Below are 27,070 nucleotides of genomic sequence, written 5' to 3'. Positions count from 1 at the left end.
AATTTCTGGACGTATTGACTTTCATCTTTCTTAAAGAAACGCGAATAGATAATATGATAAGAGGAGGAAATAACATATTCTACTTCACACCAATTCCAGTGATCAAGTGGTCTAAAGCATTAGCATTGTCATCGAGATTCCAAACCCTGTCTGTTTCGATTCGATTCCCACTTTTCGGATGTTACGTATTGTCTTTCACAATACGTTATCGATTAATCTTTGGCGCTCCCTCGTAGCTACATGAACACCGTTTCTCCTTCGGGTTCTACCTTAAACTGTATGCCCAAATTTCATATAGCCCTGGTATCAAAAAGGGGCGCTGAACTTCAACAAACAAATAAACAAACTGTAGGACTACGTCTCATGTAATCTCGCTTAAAAGAACAGTTAAACTACAAAACAACTAACAAATCAGTTTTAGAATATGAACATCTTCACAATTATTTTCCCATAACAATTACTTTTGGAAGGAACTAAAATCACACAATACTTAAAGAATGCAAATGGAAGTATCACGATATACTCACTTTTCTGAAGAACTCTGGAACTTTACTTTTATAAAAAAGGAAAAATTTGAAGAAAGAAAAAAAAAAAAACGATCAGAAAATACATTTCTCAAAATATAATACATACTCCTCTAAAAATGCGCTTCTTGACTTGATCTTCCTCCAAAATCCTCCCATCAATGTCCATGTGCAGTGACCACTCTTCTACCGTCAAAGGTAACTCTCTTGAAACGATTGGTCGTGGTGGAAGCAAAACATCAGGTTGAGGGCATGCTATAACTTCATAGCCATCGGTATCTGTTGGTCCTTCCAATGAATTAAGACTTTGGTGTAAAAGTTCAGCAACCTCCTCCTCAGGACGATGCTCAATAGTTTGAGCAGGACGGAACACTGCAATTATACACACTTATTGTTAAGTAATTCGTTTTCTATTCACGCTTCAAACTTTCTTTGTTTCAACTTACTGTGGATAAATTTTACACGTGGATGGATATACTCAAAAACCTGGATACATGTCTCTGAAAAGCATTGTAAACTTATCCCTTTATTTAATTACATGCATACAATTACCATTCATTGAATTTTATGGCTACACTAATATTTTTGTTTATCTTTCCATCTCAGTCCAGTAGAATATGTTCTTGATCTCAATAGAATATCTCAACAACATGATATTGCATGTAATTATCTGGTAATGTTCGTGTATATAACTCTATTATGTGTATTTTTAATCTTTTTTTTTTATTATTATTATTTTTCATCTTTTTTCTTCTTTTTCTTTTCTTGTGTAACAAGAGACCCTTACTAGGTGTTCGTTTTCCCCAATAGTTCCTGGCAAGAACTTTGGTGACTTCCGACATCCCTTTCATCGACATTCATTTTTATTGCAGGGGTAGCGGACAGAAAGGAGGGAAGAAGCTAGGGACAGTTTGATTTATATTTCAAAATATAACAGAAAAAAACAGTCAGTGAGTGACTTAGCAAGTAAATGCAGCGAAACAGCTGTGACCAAGCAGCCCAGCCACTATGACACATACATTCATCATTATCGTGGCTAATGCAACTCATCGAACATTCATTACATGCATCATTCAGAAAGTTCCCTTTTTGAATGTTTCGATAGTCGTTTCCCAAAATAACAAATTCGCTCCATCACCATCTTTTCACAGCTTAATATTCTCAAAAATCCCATCTTTTTCAAGTCACTCCTCAATATTACGAACTGTAATATATCGTAGTTAACAACTATTTAATCATATTGCATTCAAAATGAACAGATTCGGGTTGGGTACAAAACCTCGCGGCCTAAAATCTCGCCGGGCCGAAACCTCGCCGCCCAAAACGTCGCGGGGCCAAAACCTCGCGCCCCAAAATATCGCCATACCCAAAATCCCGCCTGACCAAAACCTCGTTGTAATGATCTAGCGACACAGAATCTCGCCTGGTCTAAATTAAGCGAGACGTAGTGTCGCCTGGGAAGAAATATCGTCAGGATAAAACCTGTTCACGACGATTTCTTCAATGTAGAATGTTCTATATATTACTATATGTATATATTTAGTAATAACACATAATTACAATAAAATAATGACAAGAAAAATTCTAATGCATGCTTTGGAAATCTATATATACATAAAAATTAAATGATTATGTTTGTTACATTATACCTCTTGAGCTATCTACCGATCTCAATCAAATTTTCAACATATATGAGTTTCGAGCCTAGGATGTCTTATATAATTTCACTTTGTCGGCACAACAAAAGGGAGGGGGAGTGGGGCTGCAGCTAGAGATTTCGGCGCCCGGGGCGAAGTAGAATTCGGCGCCCCTACTCTCACCACACCAAGCTCTTCCTTCCTTTTTTTCTTTTTACTTATAAGAAAAGCAGCAGATATTGTTATACTACACTGAATTTTTATTAAGCAGCAGGCGAGATTTTGGCCCACGAGGTTTTGCCGGCGAGGTTTTGGCCACGCGATGTTTTGGGTGGCGAGGTTTTGGCCCGGCGAGATTTTGGCCCGCGAGGTTTTGGCCACGCGAGATTTTGGGCGGCGAGGTCTTGGCCACGCGAGGTTTTTGGCCGGCGATGTTTCGGCCGCGAGATTTTGTCCGTATCCCCAGATTCGACGTAAAAGCTTATTATATACACTTAATTGAAGAACGGAAAAGAAAGTAGAAAACTGGTCACTTACCATATTTTAAGAACTTTCTACTCATAACGGTAATATGATACTTTAATACTCTACTAATAAAGGTTTGATTACAAAAAAAAAATAAATAAATAAATAAAATAAAAAAAAATAATGTTCCATTTGGTCAATGTTATTCAAGGGTCAGTTTATAATGTTTTTGCGAGATAGATGGCCTTTTTTTTTTTTTTTTTTTTTTTTTTTTTTTTTTTTTTTTTTTTTTTTAATGTTAGAACCCTTGCATCTTAAAAGCAAGATGATTTTATAAACTGACCCAATCTTCATGTAACTTACATCACCTGTTGGAAAAGACGACAGAATAAGTGGCTGAAGTGATTTTCCCATAGGAAAACTCTTAATGAAGTAATGAACAAGGTAAATTCATACCATTATTTTTCTTTTCTTCCTCCAATAATGGCTTGAAAGTGACTAACGCAAAGACAAATGTGACTGCAACAACTTTGCAAACAAGTCAAGGACAGTAGTCAAGGAAAATACGAATTTAAAAGTGAATATATAAATAAATACATCATCAAAGAAGATTTGTGTGGACAGCTAGTTGAAAAAGAAACCAATAGATGAATTACCAACGCTGGAGTGCATTCACAAAAAACAGTTTTACATTAGAAAGGGAATTGCTGATACGTCTGCAGTGGAATATATCCAATGAATATCTTCTATTAATTTTGACATATAGATCGGAGACGTAGACATGAATAAAATCAAATATTCACCGAAGTATAGAAAGTTCCGGCTAATTATCTGCAAATATAGAAAAAGATTTTCATAAATCACGGACACACGTAAGAACAGATATTACCGTGAAAATAAAAGCTTTAAAGTGGTAGTGGGGCGGACATATTACAAAACAAACAACGAGCCACTAGTAAAGCAATCCTAGAATTGGTATCAATATGCAAGAAGAGACCTAGAAAACATTCTTATATATAGTGTTGCGAAGAAATAAAGAAATACACCGCAGTAACATGGAAAAGAATTACCCGAAAGATAGATGAATGTGGAAATATTGTCCAACAGTAGACTAATTTCCTATTGTTTCTTCGAGTCTCCATCCCTACTCCTCTCTGAGAAATATTTAAGAGAGAAAGTAAAAAAGGTGAAAAGTAGTGTTGCCAGACACATTGGCATTTCCGAGTTTTTTGCATTTTGTATATACCATTCTAGAACAATATATATATACCATCATTGAGATATTTTTCATTGTTACTTACACAATAAATCTGACAATTTGGAGAAAGCTGTCAACGTTGTTTCGTAAGGTCGATCATGAAGATTCTTCACGAACTTCCATACAACATCAGATGGGTATTCTTGAAAGAGGTTCAGTTCAGAAAATGATCTGTCCAATGCTACTATATTTTGGTCCATCACCATAAATAGGGTTTTATCCTTTTTGGATCTGAAATATTGAAAATAAATACTTAATACTTTGCAAAGCTTATTCTTATTACTACATACCTCTACTGTTTATTCGAGCTTACAAATCCTTCAACTTTTGAGGAGTAATAAGATATCTATGGCGTTGCCGGATACTAAAACATAACGAATCACTTGATCAGATGCCTAGCAAGACCAAACTGAACACTTTGAACAAGTTTTCATAAATATAGATCCATAGTATGTTTATATTCAAGGCTAATATTTTCCTGAACGTACGGGAAAAAAGTATGGCGTTCTTCAGCTAATCGGTTCAGTTTTATAGATGGTTCTTACCTCAATACACTTTTTACATCCAAAATGTTTTTTTTTTCTTTTCTTGTCTTTTTAATTAAATAATATTATTTCTTCTCTGCTGTTTATTCCTTTCCTCTTAGAGACACTTTATTTAAAAAAAAAAAAAAAGAGAAAAAGAAAGACCCCTAAGCTATACAACCTAACTTCCTTATTGGCATCAAGTCTTGGCAGTATTTATTATTTTCCTATTCTGCTCTTTCACTAAATCAAGTCAAAGCTCCATATTATTTATGTTGCAGTGAAATAGGATAAAGGATTGGACCAAAAACACTTATCTGGCTTCTGTTTTAATAAAGTAAGTATTATGTCTTAATAAAGTAAGTATGTTTGGTGTTATGAGTGTACTCGTTTCCTAAGAATGGTCAATCTAATGGAGATTTACGTAATGACGAATGCCTTAGAGTCTGTGACGGCAGTAACGACTGCATGGAGTAAACGGTACGAACATAATAGTACTCCAGAAGGACTTATTATTTAAGTTAGGAGTAACATACTATTAGGGAGATAGTTTCAGTTCTGTGTGCGATGGAGTGGAGCTAAAGACCTTATATTCCTTACCTACAGTACGAAAAGTGGCGATGATGCAAAACAATTGCTATGGTTCTGTTACATAACTGTAAGAACAGTGAAACGTTTAAGTTTCTAACAAAAATAAACGAGGGACGAATGACGATTTTCGATAGAACGAGATGGTACTGTCACAGCCCAAGATAAAGTTTTTATGAACAAAGCACTTCAAACAGTCCGAATTAAAATTTATTTGGCTGGATGCCCTTCGTATACATTAATATATCTATCTATCTATCTATCTATCTATCTATATATATTAGGGATGGCCAAAATTTTCCGGAATCCGGATTCCGGAAATTTTGTTTTCCGGAATCGGAAAATTTACTTTCCGGAATTCGGAAAAATTCCGGAATTCGGAAAAATTCCGGAATTCAGAAAAATTCCGGATTTCGGAAAAATTCCGGATTTCGGAAAAATTCCGGATTTCGGAAAAGTTCCGGAATTCGGAAAAAATCCGGAATTCAGAAAAATTCCGGATTTCGGAAAAATTCCGGAATTCGGAAAAATTCCGGATTTCGGAAAAATTCCGGAATTCGGAAAAATTCCGGAATTCGGAAAAATTTCGGAATTCGGAAAAATCCGCAATTCGGAAAAATTCCGGAATTCAAAAAAATTCCGGAATTCAGATAAATTCCGACATTCGGAAAAAATCCGGAATTTAGAAAAAATTCGGAATTTTTCCGATTTTACTTTCCGGATTCCGGAAAGTAAAAATTCTGGAATTGGCCATCCCTAGCTAGTAGCTGTTAAAAGAGAAACACAATAATGAATATATATACTGTATTAGTTTCTTGTAGTTGGATATGTCTTTATCACTTACGTAGACAATTGCTACTGCAGTTATTTACTGCTTTATGAGGAAGGTCTTATTTTCACACACAAAAAAGTCGCCGGTATGTCTCAAACATTATCGCGTTTCCACCTGCAGCTGCTCCAAAGCACTGCAAACTACTTTTTAACCAGGCGAAAGGCAGTGAAGGAAAATAAATCTCAACAAATATTCTAATAACATTCGCTTATTGTCAACATACCTACAGTGAACGCAGAAAGTGTTCGTACACCGTGCATACTTTATATTGGAAACAGCTAGCATGAGAACGGGAGGTGGAAAATATATATATAACCAGAATTAAGACTACACATTTATACATTTTATTTCTATATACAAGAGAAAGGCCAAACAAAGACAATCACTGTTTTGTTCAGAAGAAAAGAGAGAATTCCTTTTTTGTAAACAGAAAAAGTCACCGTACACTTATGATTGAATTAATGCTTATAAAGTATATTACGTTATTTAATATTTTGTGGGATTACCCTGTGCGTTAATGATTGTCTGTAGTCTTCGTGGCATTGATTTCACCTGTAGTAGTTCGTAGTTCTGTAGCTTCGGGACTGATTATGTCCCATTCTTCTTGAATAGCTTTTCTTAGGCCTTCTTTGGTAGAGAAGCTGTGCCTTCTGATTCTTGTCTCCAGAACAGACCATAGATGTTATATGGGGTTCATGTCTGGGGATTGGGGAGGTGTGCGAAGCTGTTTCAAGGTATTATAGAGTAGCCACAATCGAGTATTTTCCGCTGTATGTTTGGAGTTGTTACCTTGCTGAACAATAAATTGTTTTCTGCGCACTAGGAAGGAGATTTTCCTTTAATATGTTAATATACACTTTGTGGATCATCACTTCATCGATAAAGTGGAGACGACCCACTCCTGAAGCACTCATACAACCCCAGGCGAGCACGGACCCTCCTCCGTGTCTTACTTTAGGGACGAGATTTTGAGGATTCATCTATGTATTCACCTTGCGCCATACCATACGCCTCCCATTGGATTCGATAAGATTAAATTTACTTTCGTCCGAAAATATGACCCTATTCCAGAAAGAAGCCTGATCCCTTATCTTTATACTCTTTTTCAAACTTTAGTATCTTTATACGATTTGTCTTGTTCACCTATAACATTTTCCTGGCTATCCGATCATGATACCCTGCAAATATTCCGCACTGTACTGGCTGATACTTTAACACCGCGTGTTTCCAGATCCATTGCCAATTGCACAGCACTACTTTTCGGAACCTTTTTTCTTTCCCTAATAATGTAACGTTTATCTTGTTCACTCAACACTCTTGGTCTTCCAGTTTTTTTTTTTTTTTTTTTTGTTTTGTTTTGTTTTTTTTTCGCACAGTGATATAAACATTATACATCGCAATTATTGTTTGTACTGTTGAACGAGGCCTGTCTGCAAGGTTTGCTATCTTTCTCAAAGACTTACCTTTCTTATGCAATTTAATAATTACTTTTCTTGTCTCCTCATTTGTTTCTGTTCGGTTGCTTCCCATTTTGACAGCCCACCGTGCAGTTTTTTCACTCCTATTCACAACCTAACTCATTCTGTTATTCGTCATGCTATACAGAGGTGTATACTCCGGTGAATATTAGTGAATCCCAGTTGTTGTATCTTTGTTTCGTATTCGTACGTCAGGTGTACGATCTCTTTTTGCGTCTACTCTATACACTTTCTACGGAATTTATTTACTTTCTGACCATTAAACTTGTCTTTGTGATTCTTTATTGATATATTCATAAAGCTTAATTTTCATTATTCATATTGTGTGTTATTACACTTCTTAAAATTTCTGTTTCCTTTTCGCAGGCATTCTCGTTTCAATAACATAGGTGTACGAACACTTTCTGCGCTCACTGTATGTACAGTAAATACAAATTTACAATTTTTGACTTTACGAAGTATACAATGTAATTGTTCAATAATAGGGTGACCAGATTTTTTTAAATCCAAAAGAGTATAGCAAAAAAAAAAAAAAAAAAAAAAAAAATGACAGTAAGTATGAAGACAAGATGAATTACAGTATTTTATCCAATGTGCATGCAAGTGAGTTAAATACTTAAAACAGTTTTACTCACCATCATTCATACTTTTGCGACGATCTTGCTTTCTTGAGTAAGTTTATGTTATCCTTTATTGCCAATCTGAACTCTTCACAGGTCATACTTACATTGAACTTCACTTTCATCACTTGTTCCAGTGTCGACACTGTGAGTTGACTTTTTTCCTCGTTCCAGTAAGTGTTAATAGCACTGAAGAGCCTCTCACAATCAACATTAGTGTCCGGTAAAGTAAACAAGAATTGCACGAGTGGCACAATCACTTTTAAATTTGACCCGGCCCGCACTAAATCTTTGTACACTATTTCCATTATTGTCTCTCTTTTCTCTCCCCATTGTTCAAGGTGTTCTTTAACACATCTGGATATTGCACAGTAAGTGTCAAATATATAATTATCACTGAATTCCAACGAACTGTCTACATGTTTTACCTGCTCATAGAAATATACAAACGACTCCTGAAATTCTTCATAGGTAACTGATGTGTCAAGTAGTAAATGTTTCACCTTGTTTACTTCTCTAAAAAACGTTGTGAGCACATCTCTAAGTGTTACCACTTCAAAGTAAAACCTTCTTGACACTGAGTAGGCATATTCCTCTTTTATATTCCCTTCTTTTACAAGTTTCGTAAGTAAATTTCTAGCAGAAAACGGATAAGTTTTGTTCAATTCTATCTTTGTATTTCCTCAGAAGTTCAAAATGTTCAACAGAAACTTAAGTCGCTGTTATATCCTCCCTCTCAATTTTTGTAATTGTTTCAGTGAACAAGATTAACTGAGCATGCAAGAAATACAGCCACAACTCACTTGTTTCGTCCCGAAAGAAATTGACTATAGCTATTGGAGTATTTTCATCACTCAAAAACAGGGGCATCATTTAGGGGGGCAGGGAGGGGCATTTGCCCCCCCCCCCGCCTGAGTTTGAGATGTATATAGATTTTATCAACAGAATAGTAGTAAATCAGTGAAAAACGCGAAATTTTACTAATATCAAGGGGTCTTGCCCCCCTTAAGCAAAATCTGAAATAACGCTCCTGCTCAAAAAGTACCCCTTAAGTGGTTCATACTGACGTATAATTTTTTCTACACACGGAAGCAGAGACAAGAATCTCGTCTTTGAGTGATACGAAAGACCCTCATAATGATAGCCAATAAACTCTCAAAAGTTTTTCACATTTTCTGTCCTTACAGTAAAAATACTGAAACGGTTGTGTATTTTAAAAACCAAATTCTCAACATCGATCGGTATTACTCTCGAACACGCCACAGAAATCCATTGTGAAGGATATGTGCCCCACACCCGATAGGCAAAACACTTTTCTTCAGCCTGCACTCTAGTTCGCTATGCACGTTTCCTGTTGTTTTATTTTTTATACTTCCAAAATTTACTGGTGCATTATCAGCTACAAAACCGATGACCTTATTTTCAAACAAAACTGACGTAATGTATCCATTAATACGTTCGACAGTTTCCGAGGTTTCATTTGATATGCTATGAATTTTTAGAAGACATGTTTTTACATTAATATCAGTATCGCACTAAAACGGGCATTAGTTTGGTTACTTTACGATTGGAAGCATCACAAGCAACAACAGCGAAAGGAGCCTTTTTAACATTATTACTTAAAATATTTTCTGACCACACTCTTGTTAACAAAGCCTCCGTTTTCGTTCTCGCACATGCAAACTTCTTATTCACTGTTGATTTCAAAAGTTTACTAGTGCAGTCCATGCTTCTAAAAGAGTGGTTATGCTTAACATTATGTATGACCACACAAGTTCTAGTCGAATTAAATCTAGCTCTTCTGAAGATTCTGTGGTGAAAAAACTATCCAACTTACCTATTTCGGAAGTTGATGAGCATTCAGTGTGCGACTTAGATTTTATATGTTGTTCTATATCATATTTCCCTTTATTTTTTATAGAGAAATCCTTCTTACATACCGTGCACCATGCTTTGTAAACATCGTTACTGCGGGCCCTTTTAATGCAAGGATAGTTTATTTCAAACGCTTGATTATACTGACATTTTCCTTGTGAAATTGTTAATAAAATAAATCCTTCCAATCCTCGAATAATATAATTGATTGAGTGTACGTATGCACGTTAATTAGAATAATAATCACTGCGCGATTCTCACTACCAAGAACTGACTCACTTTGAAGGGAAAACAAAACCCCGCGCTATGAACTGTAAAAATACCAGATATAAATTCCGAAAATATAAATCATTCCAGGTACTCAATCAATTTAATTAACAATTTTATAATTAAAACGTTGAAAGTTTGGATAAATCTATCACTTTAATTTTGCCGTCTTTACTATAGTTTTAGTACTAACTAATAAAAAAGTTTAGTTATATCATTATTTTTTTCTTTTGCGAAAAGAAAATCTGGCAACCCTACAATGCAACGAGGACGAGAAACGCAGCACAGCGCAGCGGGTCTGCTACTACGAAGTACTAAACAGTGTTGTCAACCTCCAAGTTTTTACAGGAAAAAATGCGATTTTCAATGGGAAAATGCATTAAACGTTAAATGAAATTGAAAATACCACAAAATAGTACAATTTGATATTTTGGGGAAGAAAAAAAGAGTATAGAGTATATGAACCTCGAAAAGAGTGTAATACTCTTAAAAAGAGTATGTCTGGTCACCCTATTCAATAATTAACATAAGCAGGCATTCATTAATATATATTAATATAATAATTAATAAAACTAATAAGCGGGTGATTGATGACTCAGTGGTAGAGTTTTCATCTATGGTATTCTAACCCAGGACCTGTGGGTTTTTGATGGCTAATTTTGTGTTCGAAAATTTTTCCGGTGGTAGGCCTACTCTTGGTTTCCTTTCTTATATTTGTTCCATCATCACTCATTAACGAATTTAGTTTATCAAAACTCTATAGCCATATATTCATTCTGTCCGTCAGTGAAACAGTCTCAAGAACTATCTGATGGATTACCATCAATTTTGGCCACGATGTACAGAGTCAATAGTTAAGAATCGAGTTCCCTGATGAATGTAATATTCAAACCGGAAGCGGTACAAATCAACCATTTCCGGTTTTAACGTTAATCATTATATAGTAAATATGGTAATAGATAGCGAGAAGCGGTTTCCAGTAATCGACATATATAACATTCATGTAGATAGAATGTTACCCAATTTGTGCATCTGCTGAAAATAATGAGCTTTGGTATTTAGAGATCATTTTCCGCTTTAGAAAATGTGTGCTTGGTAAAGAATGTAGAGAATTAGCTGAGTCAGGCACGTAGCTAGAATATGGTAATAGGAAGGGGGGGAGGTCTGTCACGAAATACTGTGGTTATTTCCAGGGGCTCAATCATTCTAAACTATTTTATTGGCAACATATATTGTTTCGTTTAGCCAAGATTTCTAATGGAGGGATGGTATGAAATACTGTGGTTACACACCAGAGGCTCGATCAATCTAAATATTTTACTGACAACATACCCATATTGATTGGTTAGGACAATAAAATAAGGATATATTAGTAAGTATTTTAATAAGAAGCTATGAAGAAATCTCGAGTAAAAAAATATAAAAAAGTATTGAAAAATATATAGTCTTCCGAGGTTATTCGAACGGTGTCGAGAATTTTGCGTCTGGGAAATTTGCGCCCTACCTCAAGAACAGGGAAAATTGCGCCTGCGATGTACCTCCACCGGGAAGTTTGAGCCCTGCGAAATAAAAGAACCTATTGGAGCTTACGCATTTGCTCGGAGGGGCTGACATTATAGCATAAACAATCCTCCCCCCACAACCATGCCATTTGTGATTTATTTTCATTGTAGCTATATAAGGGAGAATAAACTTCAATATAAGCCAAAAGAACACAACGGATCAACGCAATCACTGCTTCTTCCAGAGATGATTTTGGGGGAACACTGGCCTCCCCAGAGCTCTCAGAGTGCCCCCTCGGAGGAGACCAAAATAATACGTCTATAATATAATAACAAATAGAATAGTACCAGCAGTGACCCCCTCCGGAATACTAAGTGTGCCCCCCGGAACATTTTTTCTGAAAGAACGACTGAACGCAATTGTGTGTTTGAAGTGTAATTCCAGCAAGTAAACACACTGTACATAGTTTTCTTGATAATATTACTGAACTGATTTTACATTCACTTTACATTTTCTTTTCTATATTTTGTGTCCTAAAAAGCCAAACAACTCGCAAGGATTGTGAACAGAGATATCTGGGTAGAGCCAAACAGCCTTTTGTAAATTAAATTATACTCTTTGATTATATTAATAAATAATTATATATCAGTCATTTATACTTTTATTGTAAATTTTGTAGTATAATGAAAAATTGTATTTGTATGGATTGCCCTTTAGTGAACTAAAATTGTATTTTATTCATTTGTTCGGAATATTATAACGGATGGAGTAACTCACTGAGACGATGAGAGGCAAGCCTAGTTCAAGTGTGAGTGGAAGTTACTTTACACAATACAAAAATAAGTTGAATTGTAGGGCGCTAACATCCCAGTGCAAATATATAGCCGGCGCATTTTCCCCTCTTTTTGCGGTAGGGCGTAATCATCCCAGTGCAAATATATTGCGAGCGCATCTTTTACTATTTTTTTACTATTTAGGGCGCAAATTTCCCGGGCGCAAAATTCTCGCATTCAAGGAAAATATAATGTCCGTGAAGTTGACAAGCCACTTATGTCAGACTCCAATTTCGATTTTAAACGTCGCTAGTGCTATGTTAGTGTTCGATAGTGATGTTAGTGTTCGATAGCGACAAATCGTTAGTACTCCACAGATAACGTGTGCTTTTTAAATAATGGATATGTCTTCTAACTGCATGCCAACACGCCCGCTTCTAAGAATCATCTCAAAAATGAGGTTAACCGTTAGAGCAAGTAAGTGCTCATTAGTGCCATTAACATTAGCGTTAATACCTCCATCGTACGGCCCTTTGAGTATCTTTGCTAGAGTCTCAATGCGTCCTTATATTCTCGCGAACATTCTGACATGCCCAAGTTAGTTACTTTTTATTTTTTTTTTGTAACTATTGTCAGTGGCGGATTAAGCTTCGTCGGCGCCCTAGGCACAAATTTAATGTGCGCCCTTCTCAAAAGAAAAATAGTATTTGCAGTATTTAAGGCTAATATAAAATTAGTGAACATACTGAAATAAGAAGCAAAGTATAAAAATCAATAATAAAAGTAATAGGCCTAGTACAGACAATTCATTTTATGTGTTATCCTATGTGCTATACCTAAAACTATATGCTATACCTAAAATGATGTAATGTGTTGAGAAATTAAATTCACGAGTCATAAATGAAGGTGCTTCCGCCTCAATTTGATTGCTGCAAACTCGTATATAAGTTCTTCAAAATTGATGTGTCCATCATAAAGATGTCTGCTTCGATGTGGAGAATAGATAACTCGTCCAGTCTTTTATTACACATCGTTGAACGGAGATAAGTCTTCAATCTTTTTAGAGCCGAAAACGAACGTTCAGCTGAACAGTTTGTTACAGCAGTACACAAAAATATTCTTAATGCAATCTCCACATTTGGAAACACAGAATGCAACTTTTCTTTCCATATAAATGCTAACATTTCTGCTGGTGAGTCACAGATTCTTCTAATTTCCAAAAGTCCCGCAAAATGCACACATTCATTTGAAAATGTTGATTCGAGATCAGTTTCATTTGCAGCTTGAAGGTTGGCTGTGCGCTCCGAAATGACACAAGAACTTTGCAGAAACTTACTAAAAAACATGAAGTTGTCAGACATCATTTTATAGTTTTCCTTTCTTCTAATTAATTCAACGTGCAATTTGTCAAGAATAGGAAGAAACACCTCAACTTTAAAGTTTTCTCTTCCTGTTAGAACAACCTCATTTTTTCTTACTTCATCGGCTTGAATGTTACGTTTTCTAAACCTTTTATAACTACACTCGTAATCCATATCAATTTTCTCCATGGATTTTTGCTCATAAGAGTCGAACATGTCACGAAGAGAAGTTATACAGTTCATAAGTGATTCAACATGTACTATTGTAGTACATGTTGAATTCTTGTAAATTCTTGGCACTTTGTAATTTCACGGTGACACTCTGGAATCTTTGCAATATGTCATTCCAAAAAGTGATCATGAAAGCTGTTTCCAGCCTGCTTAGTTGATTCAAGAGGGATAAGGCCTCATTTCGAACTAGAGGTTTCTCAAAAGGATCATCGCTTACATGAATAAGGGTCTGAATTACTATATCCCAGTTTTCATATATACATGTTCAAGCCTCCTCTCGTGCTGACCAACGTGTCTGTAAGTATTTTCGTTCCTGGATACACGAAAGAAGCAAGTAAGTTCCAGCGTTTTGTTGAACTGGAAAAAAATTAAATATTTTGAAGCATATTGAAAAAAGCACATGCTTCCCTACAACTGCTTGCTGCACTACTTCCGACCAAATTCAAAGAATGAGCTGCGCAGAGCATATAATACGCTTTAGAATTTATTCCTTTAATTCGAGCCTGTAAACCTGTATATGCCTCCGACATATTGCTATCATTGTACGACTGACCTCTGCAATTAGTAAGGTTAATAGAATGTCTGGTCAAAATATCTATTACAGCTTCGGCTAGATTTTAAGACTTGTGAGCTGGATTTGGTAGCAACGAAAAAAAAAAAAAACTTTCAACAGGTTTATCCTCTTCATTCACATATCTTAACACAAACGATAACTGATCAGTATGCAAAATATCTGGAGTTGAATCAACTATTATGGAAAAATATTTGCTTTGTTTTATGTCATTAACTAGCAGCGTTCACCCCGCTTCGCTGCGGTCACCCCGGAACGCAATAAACTTTGTTACTTAGATAATTTTTACTTTTTCGCTTTCAAGTGATATGATAAAAACCATAGAAGATTGCAGTAAATGTTAACATTATATCGCCTGTCATTTATGTTAACCCGCCCCGCTTCGCTGCGGTCACCCCCGAACGCAATAAACTTTGTTACTTAGATAATTTTTACTTTTTCGCTTTCAAGTGATATGATAAAAACCATTATAACGCCTGTCATTTATGTTAACCCGCCGAGTGACACGGTCATGCGGGTTGCATATAAATACGTTTATTTTTATACCTATGATGAACTAACAAAGGATTTGTACGTAATGGACACCTGAATGGTCAATTATCTCAAGACACTGGTAATTGAAAATTAAAATGATATGATAAAAACCATCTAGGGTCCAAATCCTAATAACCCCCCCAAAATAAAAGAAATTGGTTCAGCCGTATTAGCGTGATGAGCGGACAAAGGATTTGTACGTTCTCTTTTATATATATAGATAATTTATTTTCTCACTCTATCAGCAAGTAGTTCAATAACTTCATCACAAATTGTAGAAGACAAGTAGCTTGTATGACCTTTCCCCGGATTTCCATACAGTTCAATGTGTTTCGCAAGAAATGGATCAAACTCGGCAATCAGGTATTGCCCGTTGTGCAGAGAATTGAATTTTTCTTCGTGACCACGAAGGAAGCCCGCGACTTGTCAACTTCTTTACGACAGAAAAAAACTCTTCTTAAGACACTGACCAAGTACGTATGTTCTGTCTGAATGTGTGATTTAAAATGGTTCTCCAAGGTCCCAACAGATTTCTCCATTGTTAAGAGTGCCAACTCACAGTTTTTGTGTTCAGAATTTTCGTGTGATGCTAGAATATTTGAAATGTTTTTCTAGTCTGAAATGCCGTGAGTTTCGATCTTTGTCTTGATTTGAACAACCTACATACTGCACAATAAACAGCGCCAGTGCTACACAAATATACCAAATAATTCCGCAAAATCGATTCGCTATTTACAACTTTACGAAAGAAAAATGCACTCTTATTTAAAAATCTTGACTTGCCTACTATGAATCTTTGCAATTTAGAAATATCGTTTTCAGTATTCTGATTAATTCCACGTCTTAGAAGAATGTCAATTGTAGACTCATTCAGACACTAATCGGCAGGATCTTCACTAACAAAATTTGCGCTCTCACTATCACAATCACTAACTCCTACGAACTGAGGAGACACTACTTTAAGTGCACTTTCTACCTACACTAAACCCACAATATTGTCAACATTTTTCGTTTCACAGAGTTCACCCATGTAACGGACCGTTTCAGCCGATCCGTTTACAGAATAATGTTTCAGAATAATTTTGTAATGTGCAGTTTTATTTCAACTTTCAAATGTCGACTGATTTATGTTTATTTTATTATTTGTTATTTGCCGACATTATCTCAATCTGTACTTATTTATTTTCATTTATTATTTGTTAATTAACTTATATTATGTGCAGTGAAATTCATATTCCATTTTTATTAATGTCTCTGGTAATAGGATATGGTATTCTTTATCTGCACCTAGGATACTGCACAATGGACTTTCTAGCAGTTACCTTTGAAAGTTTTGTAACCAAGAATGATAAAAAATATACCATGATACATTGTGTAGTCGTCGTAAAAGAAAAGATAACGACAAATTACTTTGAAATTATTTTGTTTGATTTGGCATAAGAGGTCTGTGAAAATGATGTGTCTATAAAATAATATCCTTTCGGAATCCTAAAGATAACATTTGTTGTACAAAAATATATCGGATGTACTGCTTAAATTCAACATATATAGTTCAAGAAATGATTTCTGAAGACATGTGCGCTTGACCATCTGATGTTTTATCACCAGTCCATTAAATCTTATCAATGTACTTATTCACTTATGTTGTAATTCAGATTTCTCCGTTGGCTAATATAAATGTTTCTGAAAAGAAGATTGAATATATATTAATTAAGTATACGTATGATTATATAGTGGTATATTACTATAGTATTGCAACGATAAACAGAAGCAATTGTATTAGTATATATATGTGAGGTTAAGTGGAAAGGATTAAGATTGTATGAATTGCAACTGAGATGATATGCTCACATTGATATTATGGTCGTTGGATGGTACGTTCATGCTACATAGCTATAACAGTCTGTCACTTGCTTAGTATACTTACTTTAAATATTGTTATCTATAACTTAACTTGTGTACAGTATACAACCGATTTATCGACTACATCCGATTATATTCACTTTCTTCCGAGGGCCACACCGTCGTGTTTCCGAACTTGCAATCTGAATAAAAATCTAAATTTAAAGACAGTTTGTTGTCCAAACAGTAGATCAGGACAAAATAACAAAGATAGTTACACCTTTCAGCCTGCGTCTACATGGGGAACAGAAGGGTGTTTCACAATACCCGATGTAACCACTTCCACCTCAGTTACTGAACTGCTTTCGAAAATCACTTGTCCTTTCGCCTAAGAAAATGTATCCACTGTACCATGCTTTTTCTGTAAGGTTGCTTCTCTTCCATGCTTTTCGTTTGCAAGTTTACGATAAGGCGCACCACTTAATTTTGTTTGTTCATGTTGCTGGATAAAAAAAGTAAAAAAATATATTAAAAAACCCACCAAATCTCAAACACACTAACAACCAACTGAATGCACCAGAAAATACAGTAAGGCAAAAACTAGTTGCATCGAATTAGATATCTGCGTAATAATTTATTGCAAAGCACCAATACTCGTCTGCATATAATAGAAGTATCTCCGAATAGATTAATAACACACTTACGAAACAACCACTTTTTAGGCCCATGCGAAAGATGCACCAACTCACTTAACAGTAGTCTCAAAAATGACCGACTGTATTTTCTTTCGCTCTGTCTTTTATAGTTTCAAACAATCAGTCTTCTTTGTCGTCTAGTCATTAGTTTCGCAAGGGTGGGGAGAAATCGACAGTTTATTTACAAAAACAAACCATTAAGATTGGGTGGGTGGCTTGCATTATTGTCATTGCAAGCGATAAAAGTCACAGCACGGGTTAAAAAAACAAAGTGATTGACGCCTCAATCCGAATGTGAAGGAGGCAGAGCAGACGAAACATTTCTCGATAACACATATACGATACACCGAGGTTTCTTTCACATGAAGCGAAAGTGCTGCAAACCATTGATTTTAAACATTGGTTTCAAAGGTCTAAATTGTTACTGCGTACGTAAGACTTTTTTTTATATATTCTGGAGAAAAGATTTGCCGCCCCCAAGAGTTGCCGCCCCTAGGCACGTGCCTAGTGGGCCTATTTGGTAATCCGCCACTGACTATTGTTTATCTGTTATTGTTTATTGTTTATTGCTAGTCTGCAGAGTAGTCCTTACATTAATATGCCATTGTCCTTGATAATCATTGCGTATTTACAAGCAGTTTGTTATTACTGTTAGAAGATATCAAAAAACAACAGATAAAATCTACTACTTAACGGTTCATATTTTTCTTTTGAGTAGTGTATACTTTAGGATGTAAGTTTCAGCTTAACTTGCATCATACATTCTTAGGATTACAAAAAGAAAATTTGTTCGTTTGCATTTGAACAAAATTCTTAGGATTACAAAAAGAAAAAATATTTTTTCCGAATTCCGGACTTTTCTGAATTCCGGAATTTTTCCGAAATCCGGAATTTTTCCGAAATCCGGAATTTTTCCGAAATCCGGAATTTTTCTAAATTCCGGAATTTTTCTGAATTCCGGAATTTTTCCGAATTCCGGAATTTTTCCGAATTCCGGAATTTTTCTGAATTCCGGAATTTTTCCGAAATCCGGATTTTTTCTGAATTCCGGAATTTTTCCGAAATCCGGAATTTTTCTGAATTCCGGAATTTTTCCGAAATCCGAAATTTTTCCGAATTCCGGAATTTTCCGATTTTACTTTCCGGATTCCGGAAAGTAAAAATTCCGGAATTGGCCATCCCTAATATATATATATATATATATATATATATATATATATATATATAACCTTCTAGCTTTGTCAAAGGTGAGTTATAAACTATCGGCCTTAATTTAAATACAGGGTGTTCACATGAAACCTTCCTGATTACAAATTTTAATTGCATGAAAACTATTAGTGCTAGAAAATGACGGTTTGCGGCATCTTGAAGAGCAACTCAAACAGTTTTTTGCTGTTATTTGTTGCAGATGTTCAATAACAAAGTTTATATGAATTTTTGTTATTTGTTGCAGGTATGCTTTGGAGCGCGACAGAATTATCGGAGCATTTTTTTTCATGGAGCACACAATAACTGGCCCCGTTTATCTGGACATGCTTGAACCCTGCTTTTCCACAGCAAACGTGATATTCCACAGGATGGTGCCCCACCGCACTGGTGTTTAGATGTTCGTAGAGCTTTAGACCGAACTTTTCTACAGCGATGGACCCACTCCTTGGCCATCGCGATCTCCCGACATAACCCCTATGGATTTCTTCCTATGGGGCTATGTCAAAGATAGAGTCTACGCTACACCCGTACCTGATATTTCCGCTCTTTGTCACAAAATTGAAGAAGCCATGAACTCGATCACATCGAACATGGTACACAACACATAGCGAAAGATTGAATATTGACTGGGCATTCTGAGAGTTACTAACGGAGCCCATATAGAAATGCATATACAGAAACTGAGTTGCTCTTCAAGATGTCGCAAACCGTTATTCTCTGGCACTAATAGTTTCCATGCAATTAATATTTGTAATCAAGAAGCCTCATGTGGACACCCTGTATTATTAATATATATATAACTTTCCGTATTTTCAATTATATTCCATAAAATTCTTCCTCTCTTGGTGCAACAGGGCTTACAAGCTCACTTGTGCCACTCATGCCTTTGGGTATCGACTCTTCTTGCTGTTAATGATATCTTTTTAAACAGGAGTTTAATATTTCTTTCAAAAAGCTTCCAATTGTCCTTGCAATACTGCGTGGTCACCATCTGGTGACTACGAACGGTCATCCACCTTTTCCGCTGTCTACACATAGCGTTGTTTGACTTCGCTAATATTCCAGTGCGGCTAGGGCGCTGGCATCTCATCAAATATACAACTTTTAATTTGAATATTAATATGATTACCAAAACAATGAAAACACGTAAGATGTGTGAGGTGTCATACTGGAAATGTATCTAGTTATTCTTAACATGAGTGATCATCTGTAGTACATCAGGTAGGATTGAAAGAAATCGTTTGTTGAACCAAGAAATGATGGTGATAAAACTGGAGACTTCTCTATGTTCCAAAGAGGCCAAATTGAGAGTGAGCGGTTAGATAGCGCAAGTATATTTAAGGTGGTCAGTATGTTAGATTTGTTGCTAGGAATAGTGTCCAAAATGATGACGGCCTACAGAATACACGGCAAAACACTATCGGTGAAGAGTAAAAATGAACTGAAGAGAAACCTGCGACAGAGATGACAAAGCACTGAAAAGGATTGTCACCAAGGACCGTACAGCGAAGGCGGCAGAAGTGGCAGATCATCGCCAATGAATGACGCTTTACCGCAAATAATGCCGAGAATATGCAAAGTGGATCGCCGATAATTGCAAACGAGTAATACTGTCCGATGAGTCATCTTTCATCTTATTTCCGACAATAGGCGCTATGTATAGTGGACGCTAAAAGAAGCTTAAGCCGTTAAAGAATTCTAATGAAAGTAACGTATAAAGTACTGCATTGCATAACATACGTTGGGTGGCCTATCAAGAAAGTCTGCAAACAGAGATAGCTTAGAGAGCTCAGCCAATGTCAAAACAACCATCCATAAACGTACGTGGCTGAAGTTAAGCCAGCGTACACCACCTCCAACATCGGTATCGCTGAATGAAAAAGCTACTGGAGAACATTTAGTTTCCACATGGGAGGATACATTGGTAGGTAACCAATTTTTTGTTAATTTGAATCATCCTCTCATGAACCCACATAATTTTAATGTACCTGTAGTGTTTCCTTCTACCCTTTTCATTTTAACATCTATCGCTGGTTTCTTCTTACGTCTCTTCACGCTCCTCTAGGAAACAATAACTATTATGAACACTAACATAAATAATAATTAATAAAACCCAACCCACTCAGGTGAATACCTCTCAATAAAACTTGTAAACAGATTCAGGGTAAAGAACAATCTTTACTCAGGAATTAAATCAGAATAAATTATCTAAATGAATTCCCCAATTAGCGAAAATCTTATTCAGGGCTCTTTAACTTCGGAGCCCCGTCTCTTAAGTTTGAAGCTCAAGCACAACAACATTCTATCAGTCTCTAATCAGACTTCACTGATCAGTCATTTCTTCACAGCTCAGTCCTACCCTAAATCTATCAGGAAGGCCTGACTCAAAAAACAGAGGTTTGCCTCAGAGGTTTCTTTTCTATTACCAATATCCTACTTTCTCCTAGCTAGAAGATTACGGGAATCATTTATCCCGATAAGCTATCACTCAAGCTTATTTCTATCTGAAACTAAATTTCCACATTAACTACGGTCATCACTCAGACCCAAGGAATTTCTCCCTTGCTCTAACCACCATTTAGGTTAGTCCCTCAAGAAAGCCTATTAAAAAAAAAAAAATCTACAGCCATCACTCAGGCCCCAGAGAACTTAATTCTTCGTCATTCGGTTATCACTCAAACCGATCCCTAAAAGATAGGAAAGTTAAAAAAAATATTCAGGCGAGGCAATGACCTAGACCAATGACGGGAGGCTTCTAACAGCCAAAATTCATTCCCAATTCCCGCACACTGCAATGGCCCCTTCACTTATATATCCTCGAGTGACCATATCCTTTTTTTATGCTGTTTCTTATTTTCGCTAAAAAGAATCCGCAAAATATCGTTTGAAAATCTTTTGTAATTGTCCTTACCCTCTGGAATTTTCCATCGCATACTAGAAAAGCTATATAAAAAAACTTGAACGTATAACGTTAAGCAACTAGAAAAAACAAGAATAATACACAACGTAGCATATATACAATTACAAGAATAAGATTTAAAATTTTTTTTATCCTATCAACATATATATAGATATGAATATAATTATTAATTATACTATAGAATATATACGTTTGGCCAGACTTACCTTTTTAAACATCTAAACTGCATAATTTTAATTCACTATTTATTTAATATTAATATACAGTAAGGGCGAAGACTCGTCCTTACATAGCACTCAATAAAAAGTAAAATGATTCCCCATTCAGTTCTTCTGTCTCTCACTGTTTTTTCCACTGGGAATCTTCAATTTTTTTCAATTAATACACTATTTAAGTCAGCAAAGATTTCACAACACTCAAATTTTTTAAAAAATACTAAGAATGGCTTCTATGAGCCTAGTACATTGTCTCTAATAGTTATTATTTACCACTCCACTTGTTTACGGTTTCACTAAGCTGGACTGCCTGTTCTTCGTCGAAAAGTTCTCGTCCTGTCATAACTGCACCATGAGTCTTTTATTATTATTATTATTATTATTATTATTATTATTATTATTATTATTATTATTATTATTATTATTATTATTATTAGAAGGATAATTTCCTGATCACTGAATCCTTCGTTATATTTTTTCCATCACCTCCAGAAATTTACCGGGCGTTGGAGGAATATCTGGAAATTCAATGTCGTCAGCAAAAAGAGAGAGTACATCTTCATCACTGTCACCGCCAAAATGCACATGACCTGTGGAACTAGATGGTCCAGGATTTGATTCGTCCATCTCGCCTTTTTAAGGGCTCTTGTAATGTACAGAACCTGGGATCTTTATTTACTTGGTTTATCCCAAGTTCCTTCTTAGGATGGTATCCTTCCGACTTACTTTCGTCGAGTCGAAACAGCAATTCAAGTTCAAACGGATCTTTTGAACCCGGTCTACAAGAAGTGAATACATTTCTCTTCTTAGGAATTGACTTCCTTGGGAATAGCTTTTTAATTTACTAGCCATGTCTAGGAATCTTTTTAACCTCTGATCACAGTGGTATCTAATTTTAAACTAAAATTCTCTAAGTGATCTAAAAAAATATAAACAAGAGCATCCAAAAAAAAATACAACTCTCTTCTTTTTCTTCTTCTCTCCAAGCTACTTTCTCTTCTCATCGAACGGTAGTTTTATTTTGGGGCCATGTCTCCCTCTTCCCACCATTTCAGGAGTTCTCATAACGAAGTCCTCTTTCTGTTCTAAAAGCTTACTAAACTCCTGCGGTTTTCTATATATTTCATTTGATCCGCGTTTACTTTGATTCTGACTCGCGGTTTGGTGGGAGGAATTTGTAGGTATTTGACTTTGTGGTGTAGCTTGTGATTGTGGTGCAGAAGGTGCAGGGAACATAGGAGGAGGTTGTTGATATTGACTCCAATTATGCGCTGGATTATATAACGGATGTGTGATTTGTTGTTGTTGCTGGTGAACAGGAAAGGAAGCGCCAGCGATTGGTCTTGAATGTAAATTGCTGACTGGTGTATTTTGTTCGCACAGCGAGTAAATGGCCTGCTGAAGCTCAACATAATCACGTTTCTTCATCAAGTCATTCGCTTTTTCTAAATTATGTAAGTGAGTCTGTAGAGCCTGAACAGTTGTAAAGGATTCCAATGCTATTTTTTGTAAAAAAAAATTTCTGTAAACCTAATGATAAATAATTGATTTTCTGTTCCTCGGTGGCCTGAGGTAAAACTTGCCTAATTACTCTTAATTTCCTCAGAAAATAAGCATCTATAGGTTCATTTTCCCCTTGCTGAACCTGGAAAATTTCAAATTCCGCCTTATACGCTGGAAGTTTAGGTCTGCTCAAATCTATTAATTTGCCTTTTAATTGATCATAATTTAGTGTGTCCAATTGATTCTGAGCTTTTAATTGCAAAACTAAATCCAGAGCGGCATCCTGTAAATACATAGGTAACAGTTCTTTTTTCTTCTGTTCGTTCCACGAATGTAATAATGCCAGATGGTCAAAGAGCATAAAGAACCTATCGGGATCCTCCGTCACGTGACCCGAGTATTTAGTAAGATGCGGTACATTAAAGGAAAGACGCGAATTCTGCTCCATATTAAAAATGTTTTCTGGAAAAGTGTTTTTACCAGTTCTAGTTTGAGGCATAAACAAATTCAGTTCACTAAAAGCACTAACACTTAAAAATTCACATACCTTCCAAAGAAAAAAAGTCCACTTCCGATTAATAAAAATACTGTCCGGTAGGGGAGTATTCAGAGCTTATTCTGAGTCGGTCAAGCCTCTACCATGTAAAACTTTGTAATTTCGTCTCATATAAGGAAGAGGTAGAGCAGTTAATAAAAAGAGTGTCCGGAATCGACTCCCACTACCAGTTTTTATTATAAAAATCCACTATAAGAGTATTTGTACAAAATACTATACAATTTGTTCTCTATTTTAAAAGGGTAAGTAAAAGGTAGTCTTTGACCGTAAGGTCGCAGACAGGATCTCCAACAGAGCTCCGAAGCAGGCAAAGTGGAGTGGAATTAGGTTCCCAAAGCTCCGAAGCAAGCAGTGGGTATGTTAGATGGCCAACAGAGCCCCGAAGCAGGCAAAGTGGCTGAGGTTTGGATTCCCAGACAGAGTCCCGAAGCAGGCAAAGCCAGGAGAAAGGATAGGCGTAGTCCCGTAGCAGACTAGAGGCCCTGGGATAGGTTACTCCTAAAGTCCCGAAGCAGACAGTAGGAGGGTCACCAGAAAACTGGTACTGAGCTGGATTCTTCTGCCCAATTTATAGCGTCCCTTGGGTGGCGGTGGCGCTTCTGCTTCGATTTCGTCTTCTGCTCCGTGGGAGGGACTAAACGTCGTCTGCAGGTGATTGCAGGTCCTCCTGGTGGAAGTTCCTCTTAATGAAACACGTGGTGGTGTTTATAAACACTTGATGCGTATATTTGTTTACAAACAACTTCACATGGGATATTACAATATCCTTCGACTAGTCACTATGCTTTTCGCTATAGGTGGAAATGGTTTTGCACGGTTTTACCCAAACTTCAGTCTTGTTGGCACATGCTCGATATGCAGATATATAAATTGCCTTGGAATTTAAATTTCACGCGTTTCACTCCATAACTTACTGTGAAATACTGCGTGATTATCTGATATAATCCGAAGAAAACTTCCTTGGTCACAGAAAAAAATTATGACAATTCGCTACTGTCTTAGATGTGACCTTTCGAAGTGGAAAAAATCTCACTAGTCTTGTAAATGCATCCACTATAATTATACAGTACATATATCCACCGGTACTTGATCTGAGGGGGCCCAGGGAATCGATGTAAGCACATTGACCAAAAGCCTCCACTGAGGAACTCGACATAAAGCCATATTTCACCTTCCCAGAGTCCTTAAAAATAGCACAAGCTCCACATGCTTGCGTAAATTCTTTTACATCCTTTTACACAGAAGACCAAAAGTACTTTTTTCTTATCCTCATTAAGGTGTCCTTAAAACTAGGGTGTCCCGAATACTTCGTATTATGTTACATCACACACAGCTGCCCTTAAGGAATTCGGTAGCCAAATCACATCTCGCTCAGATCCCTTAATTTTCACAGTTTTCAGAAATACTCCATTTCTCGCAATCGAGGCCCTTTTCGTACTGAGTTTCAGCTTTTGATCTTACGTTTACTAAACCCAGTTATATCGTTTTTAAGTATCTGATTACTGGAGATAAAAAAGTATCTTCCTCTTGCAATCTCTGTATCTCCTTCATATCCACTAGGGTCTTATCTGTAAAAATTTCGTGTTTCCCTTCTTCCTTTCCCTCTTCCTTCCTATTATCTTCTACGGTCAAGCAGAAAGGTAACTCACGCAGCAATTCAGCCTTCTCTTTATCTCTAAGTACAATTTTCCCACAATAGGTTTCTTCTTTCTTCCCTTTCTTGCTTTTAAGCTCCTTCTTGAACTCCTTCATTCTTTTACTAAATTCAATATCTAACAATAAATTTTCTTCACCTCGAAAAACGTCACAGTTTACTAGAGATCCATCTTTTTCTTCTATTTTAAAATATCCTGAATCATTTTCCGATTCCAAAAGAAAATGTTCATTAGCTAATTCAGAGCCTTCAAAATCTATTGGCTCCGTATAACCACTCTCTATTCTCGATAGTCTACGTAGTGCCTAGTTCCCTTCCTATACTTGAGTACTATTGGAAATCGAGCCAGTCTAACCGTCCATCTAGTTAGCATTGCCGAAAGCTTATGGGATTTCAACATAGTAAGTAGAGCTTCATGGTCTGTGTATACATACACAACCAGGGCATGTATTAAATAGACTTCGAATCTTTCTACAGCTAATAAAATTCCAAGTAATTCTTTCATTTTCGTGTTGTACTGTCTTTGTCCATCCGTCAGTTTTTTCAAACCATATGCTACGACGCACAGCTTATCTTGTTCATTCTTCTGCGATAAGACATAGTCCGTGCTTACATATGAAGAATCTACAAACAAAAAAAAAATTCCTTTCACTGCCTTGGCAGTAAGAGCTTTTTGTCTGCAATTAAAGCTTCTTTTAATTTCTGCAGAGCATTTTCATGAATCTCCTTCCACTTAAATTTCACCGTCTTCCTAAGATCTGTCAAATAAGCAGTTATCTTTGCCATATTTGGTATATTCTGCCTAAAATATGAAAAATAACCAAGTAACGACTGTAATTGCTTCCTCGTCCTCGGTCTCTGAATTTGCTGTGCCATTTTCTTTTCTTCTGTGCATGACACCATTCCTTGCTTTATTTGAAACCCCAAAAATTCCATTTCTTCTGCAAAGAATAACGCCTTCGAAGGACTGACTGTCAAATTGGTTTTTTTAAATCGTTTTAAGACCTCTCTCAAAAGTTCGAGCATTTCTTCTCTCGTTTCAGTGGATATCACCAAATCATCAAAGAAAGAGATTACTTTCGTGTAATATAACTCTCCCAAAACCAACTGCATTAATCTATTTAGAGTATTTGGAAGGCCGCAGAGGCCATACGCCCCACGTTTGAACATGTACACTCCTTTATGAGTAATAAATGCAGTATATTTTTGGCACTCCGTCGCAATTCTCAAGTTTGCGTATGCATAAGCGAGATCTAATTTGAGGTAAAATTTCTTATTCCCCAGATAACTCAGAGCTTCAAAAAGACCCGGTATTCTCGTTTGCTCTTTCACTGTAGCAAGATTTATCCCCCTGCTGTCGAGCACGAGCTTGAACGAACCGTTGCGTTTTTTATGCAAAATAGGGCAACTTATATAATTAGATGTAGTTTTCTCT

The 27,070-nt window shown here is 36.2% G+C and overlaps 1 protein-coding gene across 1 annotated transcript in view; it reads right to left on the bottom strand.

Moving 5' to 3' along the window:
* The window catches only part of LOC145666570 (TBC1 domain family member 15-like), a gene marked incomplete at its 3' end in the record, with an annotated part of 77,998 nt that overhangs the window by 10,050 nt on the left and 40,878 nt on the right, over nt 1-27,070 (bottom strand). The window contains 2 exon segments of the mRNA XM_081733920.1: nt 634-896; nt 3,928-4,115. Of these exon segments, the coding sequence (XP_081590046.1) occupies nt 634-896; nt 3,928-4,115 (451 nt within the window).

This window comes from Thermobia domestica, chromosome 12 (genome assembly GCF_964235325.1).
Source record: "Thermobia domestica chromosome 12, izTheDome1.hap1.1, whole genome shotgun sequence".
In the NCBI taxonomy this organism is placed as follows: Eukaryota; Metazoa; Arthropoda; class Insecta; order Zygentoma; family Lepismatidae; genus Thermobia; species Thermobia domestica.
The sequence above is the reverse complement of the archived record's forward strand: the minus strand, read 5'-3'. Positions and strand labels throughout refer to the sequence as shown.